Source organism: Pseudophryne corroboree, chromosome 12 (genome assembly GCF_028390025.1).
Source record: "Pseudophryne corroboree isolate aPseCor3 chromosome 12, aPseCor3.hap2, whole genome shotgun sequence".
NCBI lineage: Eukaryota > Metazoa > Chordata > Amphibia > Anura > Myobatrachidae > Pseudophryne > Pseudophryne corroboree.
The window spans coordinates 131,922,817-131,937,557 of record NC_086455.1 but is presented as its reverse complement, the minus strand read 5'-3'; the positions used below and the strand labels follow the sequence as shown (position 1 = coordinate 131,937,557).

General features: G+C 47.3%; 1 protein-coding gene across 5 annotated transcripts in view; it reads left to right on the top strand.

Annotated features, from left to right (window-relative positions):
• Positions 1–14,741, top strand: part of ARHGAP11A (Rho GTPase activating protein 11A) — a 188,912-nt gene that overhangs the window by 14,027 nt on the left and 160,144 nt on the right. For all 5 annotated transcript variants that reach the window (XM_063948031.1, XM_063948032.1, XM_063948035.1 and 2 more), the window contains exons 2-3: positions 7,611–7,681; positions 8,886–8,982. In XM_063948031.1, the coding sequence (XP_063804101.1) occupies positions 7,611–7,681; positions 8,886–8,982 (168 nt within the window). The remainder of the gene's footprint in view (positions 1–7,610; positions 7,682–8,885; positions 8,983–14,741) is intronic.

The window sequence follows — 14,741 nt, the reverse complement described above, 5'->3', positions numbered from 1 at the left end:
TTACCACGGTCAGTACTTTAGCTGAATAATATCTTCATTCCATATGTGAACAAAACTGACACTGCCTCAACAAGCAATTTCACATTTTCTGAGTATGGTCTGTAATGTAATATTTTGCTTTTTTGCATAAAAATTGACCGCTACACTGCTGTAGATATACAATGAGTTAGTGTATAAATGTCTAATGGGGTATATAATATCAGGAGAGATACTCGGAGACATTCCTTACTGATTTCCACATTCTGCAAACTTATAGTCTTTTCTGTTGGTTTGGAGCATCTGTGTTTTAGGAAGTGACATCTCTATTGCAGGCCACATCTACAGTTCTGAATGTACTGGTGATACTGATATCTGTATACCTGGCTTGAGCCTATTTGTACCGTAAAATATGTAACATTTTGTACATTTGTTCTTTAGTCAAAAAGGGAATTTAATTATTTGGGTGCCATATTCAATTGTTTTCTGATTGGGCACGAGTGCTTGATTTCTGCTCTCTGCCCCTGAGGTGGCGAGTAGAAATCTGAAAATACGACGTTTAGGCGCGCTAACTTAGGCCTTTGCATAGGTTTAGCATTTGATGCATCTAAGCCCAGTGCATTCGGGCGCAATAAGTAATAGTCATGTCAGAACAGCAAAACCATTAAATAGCTCAGTCCATTACTTATCGCCGCCCAAAAAAACTATTTAATACCCCCCTTAGTATTTTAGGGAAGTTTCTTTGTCCTAAATTTTAACCCCCTACATATTCTTTATTTTTTTTGACTGGATATGCTACAAATTTTGCTTTTAGGCTGCTCTCTACTTTAGGGATGGCCATCAGCCTCAATGGCATGAAACCACTGACTGTAAACAATTGATAACAAAAAGAAAATGGAGACTGAGACTTAACTAGCGCTTCTTGTTCCTGATGATGTTTGTTTTCCACATGCTTCCGTCACTCACTGGTAAATGTCAGATCATTTAGAACTGTGGTTAAACAGTTCTAAAAGCGCATGGGAGATGGTATGGGGATTTCCGGATAATCCCACCACACACACGTTGGTTCTTACTGGATACCGGTCCTTATGTCCGTCCTTCGGCTTGTTAGGAGGTAACCTACGCGTTTCCACCCCGGGCTGGGGTCTTTGTCAAGGTTCAAAAAGTCTGAATGCTCAGACTTTTTGAACCTTGACAAAGACCCCAGCCCGGGGTGGAAACGCGTAGGTTACCTCCTAACAAGCCGAAGGACGGACATAAGGACCGGTATCCAGTAAGAACCAACGTGTGTGTGGTGGGATTATCCGGAAATCCCCATACCATCTCCCATGCGCTTTTAGAACTGTTTAACCACAGTTCTAAATGATCTGACATTTACCCGTGAGTGACGGAAGCCTGTGGAAAACAAACATCATCAGGAACAAGAAGCGCTAGTTAAGTCTCAGTCTCCATTTTCTTTTTGTTGTGCACTTTGTGGGTGAGGGGTGAAGGAAACCTCTAGGAGCCTTTGAGACATTACCAGCTGCTAGTAGACAGTGCGCACGAATTATTCCTATTTTCATTTTTGTAAACAATTGATAGCTTCCACCATTGATGGCTGTTCCTGTTTTGATTGAGAACCATCACTTGCAAAACATTGATGATAACTATCGATGGCTATCCCTACCTTACTACATCCATACTTCAGAACAATTGACCACTGTGTCCACACCATTTTACTTTCCTTGAAAAATGCTAAAAGTAGGGTGACCTCAGAGACTATTTTTAGTATTGTCTGTTAGGACAAATTTACACAACTGTGGTTTTTTTTTCTTCTTTTCTGTGTTAATAAAGATATATACCCACTGGCATATTTCAAATGCATTTCTGCGTAAACTGGTCTGGCACTAGATATCCAGTGGCTTATTTACTTACATTGTACTAGTGTTTTATAGAACTCTAGTTATTCATTGGGGTTCTTTCCTGTTATTGTGCATGTAAAAGCTAATATGAATAAGAGAGTAAAAAGCTAGTGGGTATGATGTGTATGCATTTGTCTTGTTTTGGGTTAGTTGTCATTACAAATATTAAACTGACAGTATTTGGTGTAACAGTGTACATCTATCAGGGTGAAATACCACACTGTGGATGAATAAGAACAGTGCCTATTCTTTAATATGTGTGGTATTGAAGGGATTATAAACATATGTGAATGGGCTTTATAGTTTTATTTGTCATATTTCTCTAGCATCCATAAGGGATATTGGGGAATTTAGTACGATGGGGTACAGAGGGGGACCAAAGGAGCCAGTGCACTTTAAATTTCTTCAACTTGGTGTGCTGACTCCTCCGCTCTATGCCGCCTCCCACAGGTAGTTTAGAAAAAAGTGCCCTCAAGAGAGGATGCACAGCTCTGAGCTCCAGAGAGTTTTCTTCAATTTTCTTTTTTTCTGTTTATTTTTGGTATGCTGTCTGGGCAACATCATACCTGCACCGTGGGAGTTAGGGGAGGGGGGGGGGGGGGTGTCACCGGCCTTAAGAGTTGCAGAGCCGCTTCCCCGCTGCAGGACCACCTTCCTGAGGGTTTGTTGTTCGTCGGGGCACTGCGCCTTGGCTGTCACAACCGCAGTACGCCGCACACCCCTAACACTGCATCAAGGTGACATCGGTGGTGAGTCCAAACCGGGGGCTCCGGTCCAAATTGCGGCTGGCCACGGGCTCGGCATACGGGAACCTCCCGGGGGGGGACCCACTAAGATACCCCGTGTGGAACTGGCACAAAAAGCTTGACAAGCACTTGTTGTGATGTTTTAAGCTAAAAAGGAGACTTTGCCAGTATATATATATATATATATATATATATATATATATATATATATATATATATATATATATATATATTAGTGTAACTCTGGCGCCATTGGAGGGAGCGGAGCTACATCAGAGCGGGACCTGAGGCATTTTGGCGCCTTCTTCTGCTTACTCTGCAGCAATCCACAGCACGCGCAGCGCTTCCTGACTCCTCGGCCACGCTGGATATCTGGTACAGGGTGTAGCATAGGGGGAGAACCGCTTGTGTACACTATCTGGATCCTATTTAGGACAAAAATTATTAGTGTTTACTGTATTAGCGAGCTGACAGCCTCACTGGGGCAGTGCAGCTCAGGGTGTGCTGGTGTTCTTTCTCTCTCTCTCCTCTCACATACAGTAGGGCAGGCTTGCACTATAACTGTGTATGTTTTTGTGCTTACCGTGAAACATGGGTAAACACAAGCTCTGCAGTGTATGTCACACCAGATTCTCTCCATTATCTACGGATACTGTTTCATGTGAATAATGCAGTCAATCTTCACAAATTAGTGAAGGAACTGGTGGAGAGAGTCCAGAGCCCCACTGGTTAGGGTCTCTTAAAACTATGATGTCCGATATGACGTCCCAGCTCACTGCTACTGTGCAGAAGACTCAGCTACTCCAACAAGCTGTTGCAGATTTAGCTGCTAGGGCAGAGGCACAGCCCCCCCCCCATCTCATGCGTGGGTTACTTGCTCTACTCTCATACAGATGATGATATACAGGAGGATGGGGATGACCTGGATCCCGATTCTGCTCATGGGATTAAACCCCTAATTCTGGCTATACAGAACGCGTTAAAGCTCCCTCTAGAGGGCGCTGCGTCACAGCAGTCGTTTTTCTTTGTGTAGAACAAGCCTAATGTCACTTTATCTGACTCTACAGTGTTAGTTAGATGACTTATTCAAACAGGCCTGGAAAAATCCAGGCAAAAAACTCCAAGTGTCCAAAAAGTTTTTGCGCACTTTCCCATTTGCTCCTGAAGGTTGGTAAGGAACCCCCTGGGGTGGATGTATCAGTGTCTCGCCTGTCTAAAGAGGCAGTGTTCCTTTACCATGAAGGATCCTGGGGATAGGAAGATAGAGATTACCCTAAAGTTTATATACACAGCAGCCGGTATATCACAAAGGCCGGTCATTGCGGGCCACTCAAATTCAGGGGGGCCTCTCGGGGGATATGCCCTTAATTACTAAGCTAGCCCTCCTAAAACACATTCAGGACACTACACGTGTCCACTGTGATTCTCTCAAGGAGATGGGGAACATTAATGCTCAGACTTCTGCCATGGCAGTGTCGGCGCACAGAGCCTTGTGGTTGTGTCAGTGTGATAGCAGACGCGGCATCCAAACGTAGTGTGGAATCCCCCCCCCCCCCCCCCCCCCCCCTTTTCTGGGGAATGACTCTTTGGGGTTGAATTTGGATACCTGGATTTCCAAAGTTACGGCTGGGAAATCCATGTTTCTCTCCTCTGGGGCCCTGCCGGTGAGATGCTCCTATCCCTACCATCTGTCCAGTCCTTTCGGTCTCACAGATTTCGATCTAAGGCCAGAAGTGCCTCCAATGCAAACCTGCAAGCACCAGTTCTCAGGCACAGTCCACCGGTTCTGCGTCCACTAAGGCCTCAGCATGACTGTGCCCACCCACCCCGACGGGATCTCGAGGTGGGAGCTCGACTGCGTCACTGCAGCCGCGCCTGGGAGACTTCCTGCCAGGATACCTGTGTCCGAGATCTCATTTCTCAGGGCTACAAGCTGGAGTTCGACAGTACTTCTCACCAATGATTTTTCAAATCAAGCTTACCAGTTTTGGAGGATATGCAAGTTACGTTGCAACAGGACCATCCGAAAGTTGGTCCAGTCCCACGTCATTGTTCCAGTACCAATACTGCAACGCGGCAAGGGGTTTTACTCAAACCTGTTTGTGGTGCCAAAACCAGACTGTTCGGTCAGACCCATTTTGAATTTCAAATCCCTGAATCATTATTTGAAGGTGTTCAAGATGAAATCTTTGCGAGCAGTGATTGCGGGCCTGGAAGAACTGGAATTCGTCCCGAAAAGGGCCAACATGGACAATCTTCTGATAAAAGCACGATCCAAGGAGCTTTTGTTGCTCCATATAGACCGCACTATTCATCTTCTGTCGGACCATGGGTGGATCCTCAACTTACAGAAATCCCACCTGGAGCCAACTCGGATGCTCCTGTTCCTGGGGATGTTGCTGGATACTGTTGCCCAGAAGGTGTTTCTACCAGAGGACAAGGCGAATACACTTCAGGAGATGGTCCGCATGGTACTCGGACCTACTCGAGTGTCCGTTCATCTTTACATATGATTGTTGGGAAAGATGGTTGCCTCATACGAGGCGATCCAGTATGGGAGGTTGCATACCAGAACGTTTCAGTTGGATCTCCTGAGCAAGTGGTCCGGATCGCATCTACAGATGCACCGGATGATTTGGCTGTCACCTCAGGCCAGGATTTCCCTCCTGTGGTGGCTATAGTCCTCCAATCTCCTGGAAGGCCGGAGTTTCGGGATTCAGGATTGGACCCTCCTCATGACTGATGCAAGTGTATGGGGATGGGGAGCTGTCACCCAAAGGGCGCAGTTATCAACATTTTTGAACTTCGGGCGATCTACAATGCTCTGCTTCAGGCCTCTTCTCTGCTCAAGGATCACGCGATCCAGGTACAGTCTGACAACGCCACGGCAGTTGCGTATATCAATCGACAAGGAGGGACAAAAAGCAGACCCTGCATGCGAGAGGTGTCAAAGATACTCCTCTGGGCGGAAAGAAATGCAAGAGCAATGTCCGCAATCTTCCTGGTGTGGACAACTGGAAGGCTGACTTTCTGAGTCGTCACGATCTCCACACGGGGGAGTGGGGGCTCCACCATCTGGTGTTCCAGCAAATAATCAACCGGTGGGGTTGCTCACAAATAGACATGATGGCTTCTCGTCTCAACCAAAAAACTTCTCTGGTATTGCTCACGGACCAGGGACCCTCGGGCAAGGGCAGTGGATTCACTGGCGTAGCCTTACTGGCTGGTCTACCTGTATTCTCTGATTCCATTGCTCCCAAGGTTGCTAAAGCGAATTAGAAATCATAGAGTTCAAGTAATTCTGAATGCCCCGGATTGGCCTCGGAGGTCGTGGTACTCGGATCTTCTGGACATGTCCGTCGAAGAACCTTTTGCCTCTACCACTAAGAAGCTATCTTCTTCAATAAGGACTGTTCAACTATCCGGACGTACGACGACTTCGTTTGACGGCAGGGAGGTTGAGCGGAACATCCTAGCTCAAAAGGGCCTTTCCAAGAAGGTTATTGCTACCATGGTTCAGGCCAGGAAACCTGTGACGTCAAAACACTATCATAATATCTGGAGGAGATATGGCTCTTGGTGCGAGGATCGCACGTATCCGCCTACTGAGTTTCACTTGGGACGTTTTTTACGTTTCCTGCAGGCTGGTGTTGATAAGGGCTTGCGTCTGGGTTCCAATAAGGTCCAGATTTCAGCCCTCTCCATTTTTCTTCCAGAAGAAATTGGCAGTGTTGCCAGAAGTTCAGACCTTCTTGCAAGGGGTACTCCGCATACAACCTCCTTCTGTTCTGCCTATGGCACCCTGGGATCTGAATGTAGTGTTGGAATTTCTACAGTCCTCCTGGTTTGAACCTCTGACGGTAGAAGACAAATACCTCACTTGGAAGATGGTGATGTCACTGGCCCTGGATTCTGCTCGACGTGTCTCAGAACTGGGGGCCTTGTCGTGTAAAACCCCCTACTTGGTCTTTTACAAAGGTTGTCTCTGCTTTTCACTTGAATCAGATTGTGATTCCGTACAGTTCTGGCGCTTCTGATCCTCCGGAGGCATTGGATGCTGTGCGAGCCTTGAAGATCTATGTCAAGAGAACTGCTCGGATCAGAAAGAAGGATTCTTTGTTCGTGCTCTATGATGCATAGAAAAATTAGTTGTCCTGATTCAAAGCAGTCCATTGCTCGTTGGCTTAGGCTTACTATCCAACAGGCCTATGTGTCTGCAGCCTTACCGGTTTCTAAATCTCTGAAGGCCCACTCTAAACGATCAGTGGGTTCTTCCTGGGCGGCTGCCCGAGGAGTCTGGGTTTTGCAGCTATGCCGAGCTGCTACCTGGTCGGGGAAGAACACCTTTATGAAGTTCTACCAGTTTGATACCCTGGCCAAAGAGGATACCCAGTTTGGGCAGGCGGTCCCGCAGAAGTCTCCGCCCGTTCTGGATGCTTTGGGACATCCCCATGTACTAGATTCCCTAATATCCCTTATGTATGCTAGAGAAAATAGGATTTTAATTACCTACCGGTAAATCCTTTTTCTTGTAGTCCATAAGGGATATTGGGCGCCCGCCTCAGTGCGTTGACTTTTCTGCAGGTTCTTTTTATATGGTTACCTGTTCAGCTGCTGCTGTTGTTGCTACCAGCCGTTGCTGGTTGTTATAGGTTAGTGGTATGCTGGTATGTAAATCTCACCACTCTTTTTGTTATCATATTTCCTTCTCTCATATATGTCCTTTCTCCTTCGGGCACGTTTTTACTTATAACTGCCTGTGGGAGGTGGCATAGAGGGGAGGAGCCAGCACACCCAGTTGAAGAAATTTAACTTGCACTGGCTCCTTTGGACCTCGTCTATACCCCATCATACTAGATTCCCCAATATCTCTTTTGGACTACGAGAAAAGGATTTACCCATAGGTAATTTTAAAATCCTATTTTTATACTTCTATATGTTGATGAAAAGATTAAGTTTTACTTTTTTGTTTTGACATTTTCTATAGGGCAAAATCTTTGGAGCCCCTATTTATTCCCTGCCACAGTTATGTGTTCCAGAGTATGGGAATATTCCAATGTGAGTATGCATCATGTATACAGTCTAAATTGATAAGGGTGTTACAATTTCCTAAGACTGATTGAACGAACATACTTAAGGCCGCAGTGTTCTCTTTGGAGGGATTTCTCTCAGGATTTTGGCGGAGGCAGAGAGTGGTGCATAAACACTGGTCTTATTGTCATGCGTGCACACCCTTGCCCAATAACTGTGGAAATGGCTAATTTGAACCCCATAATTTTGTAAGATCTGCTTAAACGTCTTTTGAATTGTGAACTTTGCAAGTGTCAGAAATATTATGTGATTAAATGTAAAAAAAATTCCACACTGATGAAAATAACAGGTGTTACACTCGATGTACCAACCATTGTATGCTACTGTAGCATTAAAGTATAAGTCACTTTCATCGTACAGACGTGGATTATGTATGCGCAAAGGAAAGTGACACACTTACAGCAAATTAAGTTTGCCACGGTAATTAATATAGTATGTACTTTACATATTTAAAATTAAATGAGAAGTAAATTCAGGGCGTAGACAATAATGAATAAAAGAAATGAGCATTGGCTGACCCCCCCCATAAGGCTGGAAAGATCCATTGCGCAGTGCCAGTAACTAGTCTACAATTAACATTGCCATAGCTGTCAGTAGCATTAGTCAGCCTGGTTTTGTTTATGTAATGCCTTACATGGCAGTGTTCTCCCCAGAGTTTTTTGCCAAGCAAAATGCCTATGGGGGGATGGTATGTCACGGTGCGCACGCTTACACATAGGCAAAGGTGAAGGGGGTGGCTCCGACAGGCTGGGTCGAGTTGGCTAGCATTCTCCTTTCGGCTTGGGTCTTTGTGAGCTGCACTATGGCGCGGTGAGCAGCTCCATTTAGCCGGGAGGGGAAAGTGACAGGTGGCAGGGGAGATTTGCTGGCCAGGCAGCCCGAAAAAATAAATCCTTGTGAAAGCACTGCATGGCATAGCACATCTATCCCTAGCAATGACCCGGGCCAGTCTGGTGGAAAGCCATAGAAACATCCCTGGGGTTTCCTGTAACAAATTCATTGTATTTTACAAACAATGTTGATGTGAATGCTGTTCATACAGATCACGAGGTCAGGAACTAAACGGACTGTTTTTATTATTATTATTATTGCACAACTTTGCTTTGATTCTCCCATGCATGAATTGGGAAATAAAATGTTCAGGTTTTACTGACAACATTTTCTGTGGCAGGTTCCTTGTAGAAGTCTGTAATTATTTGGAGACCCATGCCCAGACTGAAGGGCTTTTCAGGAAGTCTGGATCTGTTGTACGACAGAAGCTGCTGAAGGTAGTTTTGTTTTTACACTACGGCGTTTAACCTCCATGTACAGTACATACAGTTTGATATTTCCTAAACACCCTGTCCTGTAATTGCCTAATCGTGGAGCAGGTTTATTGAAAACAGAAATCGTATGATGCAAGATATTGTAATGAGTTAGTGGAAGGTAACAGATGTGTAGTGTCATCAACTGGGTTTATAGTCATTGTGTTGACATTCAGAGTGTCAACATGGATACTAAATGTCGACCATACATGTTAGGGTTTAAATACAGTAAACATTGTGCATGTCGGCATAGCAAGTCAATTAACTGCAATTTTGTCAATTATGCAAATCACATCCACCGCATAGTGAAGAAGAGATGTCTTGTGTGTGCTGGATGGGAGTTGTTTTTCAGAGTATATAATAATGGTATACTGTACGATTAGTATTTTAGTTTTTTGACCTAAGCAGATTTTTCCCTTATTACTCACTGATGCTAAAGTCAATTACAGTAAAATTTACATGGTCATTTTCTCTGACGTCCTAGTGGATGCAGGGGACTCCGTAAGGACCATGGGGAATAGCGGCTCCGCAGGAGACTGGGCACAAATAGAAAGCTTTAGGACTACCTGGTGTGCACTGGCTCCTCCCCCTATGACCCTCCTCCAAGCCTCAGTTAGATCTTTGTGCCCGGCCGAGCTGGGTGCAAACTAGGGGGCTCTCCTGAGCTTCTTAGATAGAAAGTTAGTTTAGGTTTTTTATTTTCAGTGAGACCTGCTGGCAACAGGCTCACTGCTACGAGGGACTAAGGGGAGAAGAAGCGAACCTGCCTGCTTGCAGCCAGCTTGGGCTTCTTAGGCTACTGGACACCATTAGCTCCAGAGGGATCGAACACAGGCCCAGCCTCGGAGTCCGGTCCCAGAGCCGCGCCGCCGGCCCCCTTACAGAGCCAGAAGCAAGAAGTTGTTCCTGAAATCGGCGGCAGAAGACATCAGTCTTCACCAAGGTAGCGCACAGCACTGCAGCTGTGCGCCATTGCTCCTCATGCACACCTCACACTGCGGTCACTGATGGGTGCAGGGCGCTGGGGGGGGGGGGGGGCGTCCTGAGCAGCAATACTGACACCTTGGCTGGCAAACTGGCACCATATATAGCCCCAGAGGCTATGTAGGTGCTTTTTAACCCCTGCCAGAATACATAAAAATGCGGGAGAAAAGTCCGCGAAAAAGGGGCGGAGCTATCTCCGTCAGCACACTGGCGCCATTTTTCCCTCACAGCTCCGTTGGAGGGAAGCTCCCTGGCTCTCCCCTGCAGTTAATACACTACAGAAAGGGTTAAAAAAGAGAGGGGGGGCACATTTTAGGCGCAGTATACAATATATATATATGCAGCTATAAGGGAAAACACTCTTTATAGGTGATATCCCTGTGACATATAGCGCCCTGGTGTGTGCTGGCATACTCTCCCTCTGTCTCCCCAAAGGGCTTTGTGGGGTCCTGTCCTCTGTCAGAGCATTCCCTGTGTGTGTGCTGTGTGTCGGTACGGCTGTGTCGACATGTATATGGAGGATAATGATGTGGAGGCAGAGCGCATGCCTGTAAATATGTTGTCACCCCCTGCGGGGTCGACACCGGTGTGGTTGGACTTATGGAAGGATTACGTGAAAGTGTAAACTCCTTACACAAAAGGTCGACGACACAGAACAGCCGGCTACTCAGCTTGTGCCTGTTCCAGCGTCTCAAATGTCATGGGGGGCTCTAAAAACGCCCGCTACCTCAGATGGCAGACACAGATGTCGACACGGATACCGTCTCCAGTGTCGACGACGATGAGACTAGTGTACCCTCCAAATAGGTCCACCCGTTACATGATTGAGGCAATGAAAAATGTATTACACATTTATGATAATACCCCAGGTACCACATAAAAGGGTATTGTGTTTGGTGAGAGAAAACTAGTAGTAGTTTTTCCTGCATCTGAGGAATTAAATGAGGTGTGTGAGGAAGCGTGGTCTTCCCCCAGTAAGAAATTGATAATTTCTAAACGGTTATTGGCAGCGTACCCTTTCCCGCCAGAGGATAGGTCACGTGGGGAAACACCCCATAGGGTAGATACAGCGCTTACACGCTTATCAGAAAAGGTGGCACTACCGTCTCCGGATACGGCCGCCCTGCAGGATCCTGCTGATAGAAAGCAGGAGGTTACCCTAAAAGATATAGTCACACACTCGAGCATTATATTGCGACCAGCCATTGCTTCGGCATGGTTGTGCAGTGCTCCCGCTGCGTGGTCAGATTCCCTGTCGGAAAATAACTATGGATAGGGACAATATTTTGCTGACAATAGAGCATACAAAAGACGTGGTCTTATACATGCGTGATGCACAGAGGGATATTGGCCGGCTGGCATCGAAAATAAGCGCTAGGTCCATTGCCGCCAGACGGGTGTTATGGACTTGGCAATGGTCAGGCGATGCCGACTTGAATCGGCACATGGAAGTTTGCCCTATAAGGGGGTAAAACTGTTTGGGGATGGTTTTTTCAGACCTCGTTTCCACAGCTACTGCTGGGAAATCGACTTTGTTGCCACAGGTTACCCCACAACAAAAGAAAGCACCGTATCATCAAGTACAGTCCTTTCGGCCCCAGAAAAGTAAGAGGGCTAGAGGCTCATCCTTTTTGCCGAGAGGCAAAGGTAGAGGAAAAAGCTGCAGCACACAGCTAGTTCCCAAGAGCAGAAGTCCTCCCCGCGTCCGGTAGGTCCACAGCATGGCGCTGGGGCTGCTCAGGCGGACCCGGGTACGGTGGGGGCCCGTCTCAGAAATTTCAGCGCCCAGTGGGCTCTCTCACAGGGATCCCTGGGTCCTTCAAGTAGTATCTCAGGGGTACAGGCTGGAGTTCGAGACGTTCTTCCCCCCGCTGTTTCCTAAAATCTGCCTTACCGGCACCTCCCTCTGCCAGGGAGGCGGTGTGGATGGCTATTCAACACTATAATCACAACAAGTGATTGTCAAGATGCCCCTCCTTCAGCAAGGAAGGGGTTACTATTCCACAATGGTTGTGGTACCGAAACAGAACGGTTCGGTGAGACCCATCTTAAAATTAAAATACTTGGATTTTTTTTTATATCAGAAGATTCAAGTTCAAGATGGAATTCGCTCAGGGCGGTTATTACGAGCCTGGACGAGGGGGATTACAGGGTCTCCCTGGACATCAAGGATGCGTACCTGCATGTCCCCATTTACCCTCCTCACCAGGAGTACCTCAGAGGTGTGGTACAGGACTGTCACTATCAGTTCCAGACGCTGCCGTTGGAGTTGTCCACGGCACCGAAGGTCTTTACCAAGGTAATGACCGAAATGATGATACTCCTTCGCAAGAAGGAAGTTTTTGTTATCCCGTACTTGGATGACCTCCTGATAAAGGCGAGGTCCAAAGAACAGTTGGTAGTGGGGGTAGCACTCTCTCGGGAAGTGCTACAACAGCACGGCTGGATTCTCAATATTCCAAAGTCACAGCTGGTCCCGACGACGCGTCTTCTGTTCCTGGGAATGATTCTGGACACAGACCAGAAAAGAGTGTTTATTCCAGTGGAAAAAGCTGAGGAGTTGTCATCTCTAGTCAGAGACATCCTAAAACCAGGACAGGTGTCGGTACATCAATGCACACGAGTCCTGGGAAAAATGGTAGCTTCGTACGAAGCATAATTCCATTCGGAAGGTTCCACGCAAGGACGTTCCAGTGGGACAAATGGTCCGGGTCCCATCTACAGATACAACAGCGGATAACCCTGTCAGCAAGAAACAGGGTGTCGCTGCTGTGGTGGCTGCAGAGGGCTCATCTACTAGAGGGCCGCAGATTCGGAATACAGGACTGGGTCCTGGTGTCCACGGATGCCAGCCTTCGGGGCTGGGGTGCAGTCACACAGGGAAGAAATTTCCAAGGAAATTTCGCTTCACATAAATATTCTGGATCTAAGGTCTATTTACAATGCCCTAAGTCAAGCAAGGCCCCTGCTTCAGAACCAGCCGGTACTGATCCAATCAGACAACATCACGGCGGTCGCCCACGTAAACAGACAGGGCGGCACTAGAAGCAGGAGGGCGATGGCAGAAGCTGCAAGGATTCTCCGATGGGCGGACAATCATGTGATAGCACTGTCAGCAGTGTTTATTCCGGGAGTGGACAACTGGGAAGCAGACTTCCTCAGCAGGCACGACCTCCACCCGGGAGAGTGGGGACTTCACCCAGAAGTCTTCCACATGATTGTAAACCGTTGGGAACGACCAAAGGTGGACATGATAGCTGTGGATGCTCTAGTGACACCGTGGGTGTACCAGTCGGTTTATGTGTTCCCTCCTCTGCCTCTCATACCCAAGGTACTGAGAATTATTCGACGGAGAGGAGTAAGAACTATACTTGTGGCTCCGGATTGGCCAAGAAGGGTTTGGTACCCGGAACTTCAAGATATGCTCACAGATGACCCATGGCCTCTACCTCTAAGACGGGACCTGCTCCAGCAGGGACCCTGTCTGTTCCAAGACTTACCGCGGCTGCGTTTGACGGCATGGCGGTTGAACGCCGGATCCTGAAGGAAAAAGGCATTCCGGAGGAAGTCATCCCTACCCTGATCAAAGCCAGGAAGGATGGAACCGCAAAGCATTATCACCGCATTTGGCGAAAATATGTTGCGTGGTGCGAGGCCAGGAAGGCCCCGACGGAGGAATTTCAACTGGGTCGATTCCTGCATTTCCTGCAAACAGGAGTGTCTATGGGCCTCAAATTTGGGATCCATTAAGGTTCAGTTTTCGGCCCTGTCGATTTTCTTCCAGAAAGAACTGGCTTCAGTTCCTGAAGTTCAGACGTTTGTCAAGGGAGTGCTGCATATACAGCCTCCTTTTGTGCCTCCAGTGGCACCTTGGGATCTCAATGTAGTTTTGGGGTTCCTAAAATCACATTGGTTTGAACCACTTAAATCTGTGGATTTAAAATATCTCACGTGGAAAGTGGTCATGCTGTTGGCCCTGGCTTCGGCCAGGCGCGTGTCGGAATTGGCGGCTTTATCCTGTAAAAGCCCTTATCTGATGACTCGTCCTCAGTTTCTCCCTAAGGTGCTTTCAGCGTTTCACCTGAACCAGCCTATTGTGGTGCCTGCGGCTACTAGGGACTTGGAGGACTCCAAGTTGCTGGACGTTGTCAGGGCCCTGAAAATATGTTTCCAGGACGGCTGGAGTCAGAAAATCTGACTCGCTGTTTATCCTGTACGCACCCAACAAGCTGGGTGCTCCTGCTTCTAAGCAGACTATTGCTCGCTGGATTTGTAGTACAATTCAGCTTGCGCATTCTGTGGCAGGCCTGCCACAGCCAAAATCTGTAAAAGCCCACTCCACAAGGAAGGTGGGCTCATCTTGGGCGGCTGCCCGAGGGGTCTCGGCTTTACAACTTGCCGAGCTGCTACTGGGTCCGGGTCAAATACCTTTGTAAAATTCTACAAATTTGACACTCTGGCTGAGGAGGACCTTGAGTTTTCTCATTCGGTGCTGCAGAGTCATCCGCACTCTCCTGCCCGTTTGGGAGCTTTGGTATAATCCCCATGGTCCTTACGGAGTCCCCAGCATCCACTAGGACGTCAGAGAAAATAAGAATTTATTTACCGATAATTCTATTTCTCGTAGTCCGTAGTGGATGCTGGGCGCCCATCCCAAGTGCGGATTGTCTGCAATACTTGTACATAGTTATTGTTAACTAATCGGGTTATTGTTGTGAGCCATCTATTCAGAGGCTCCT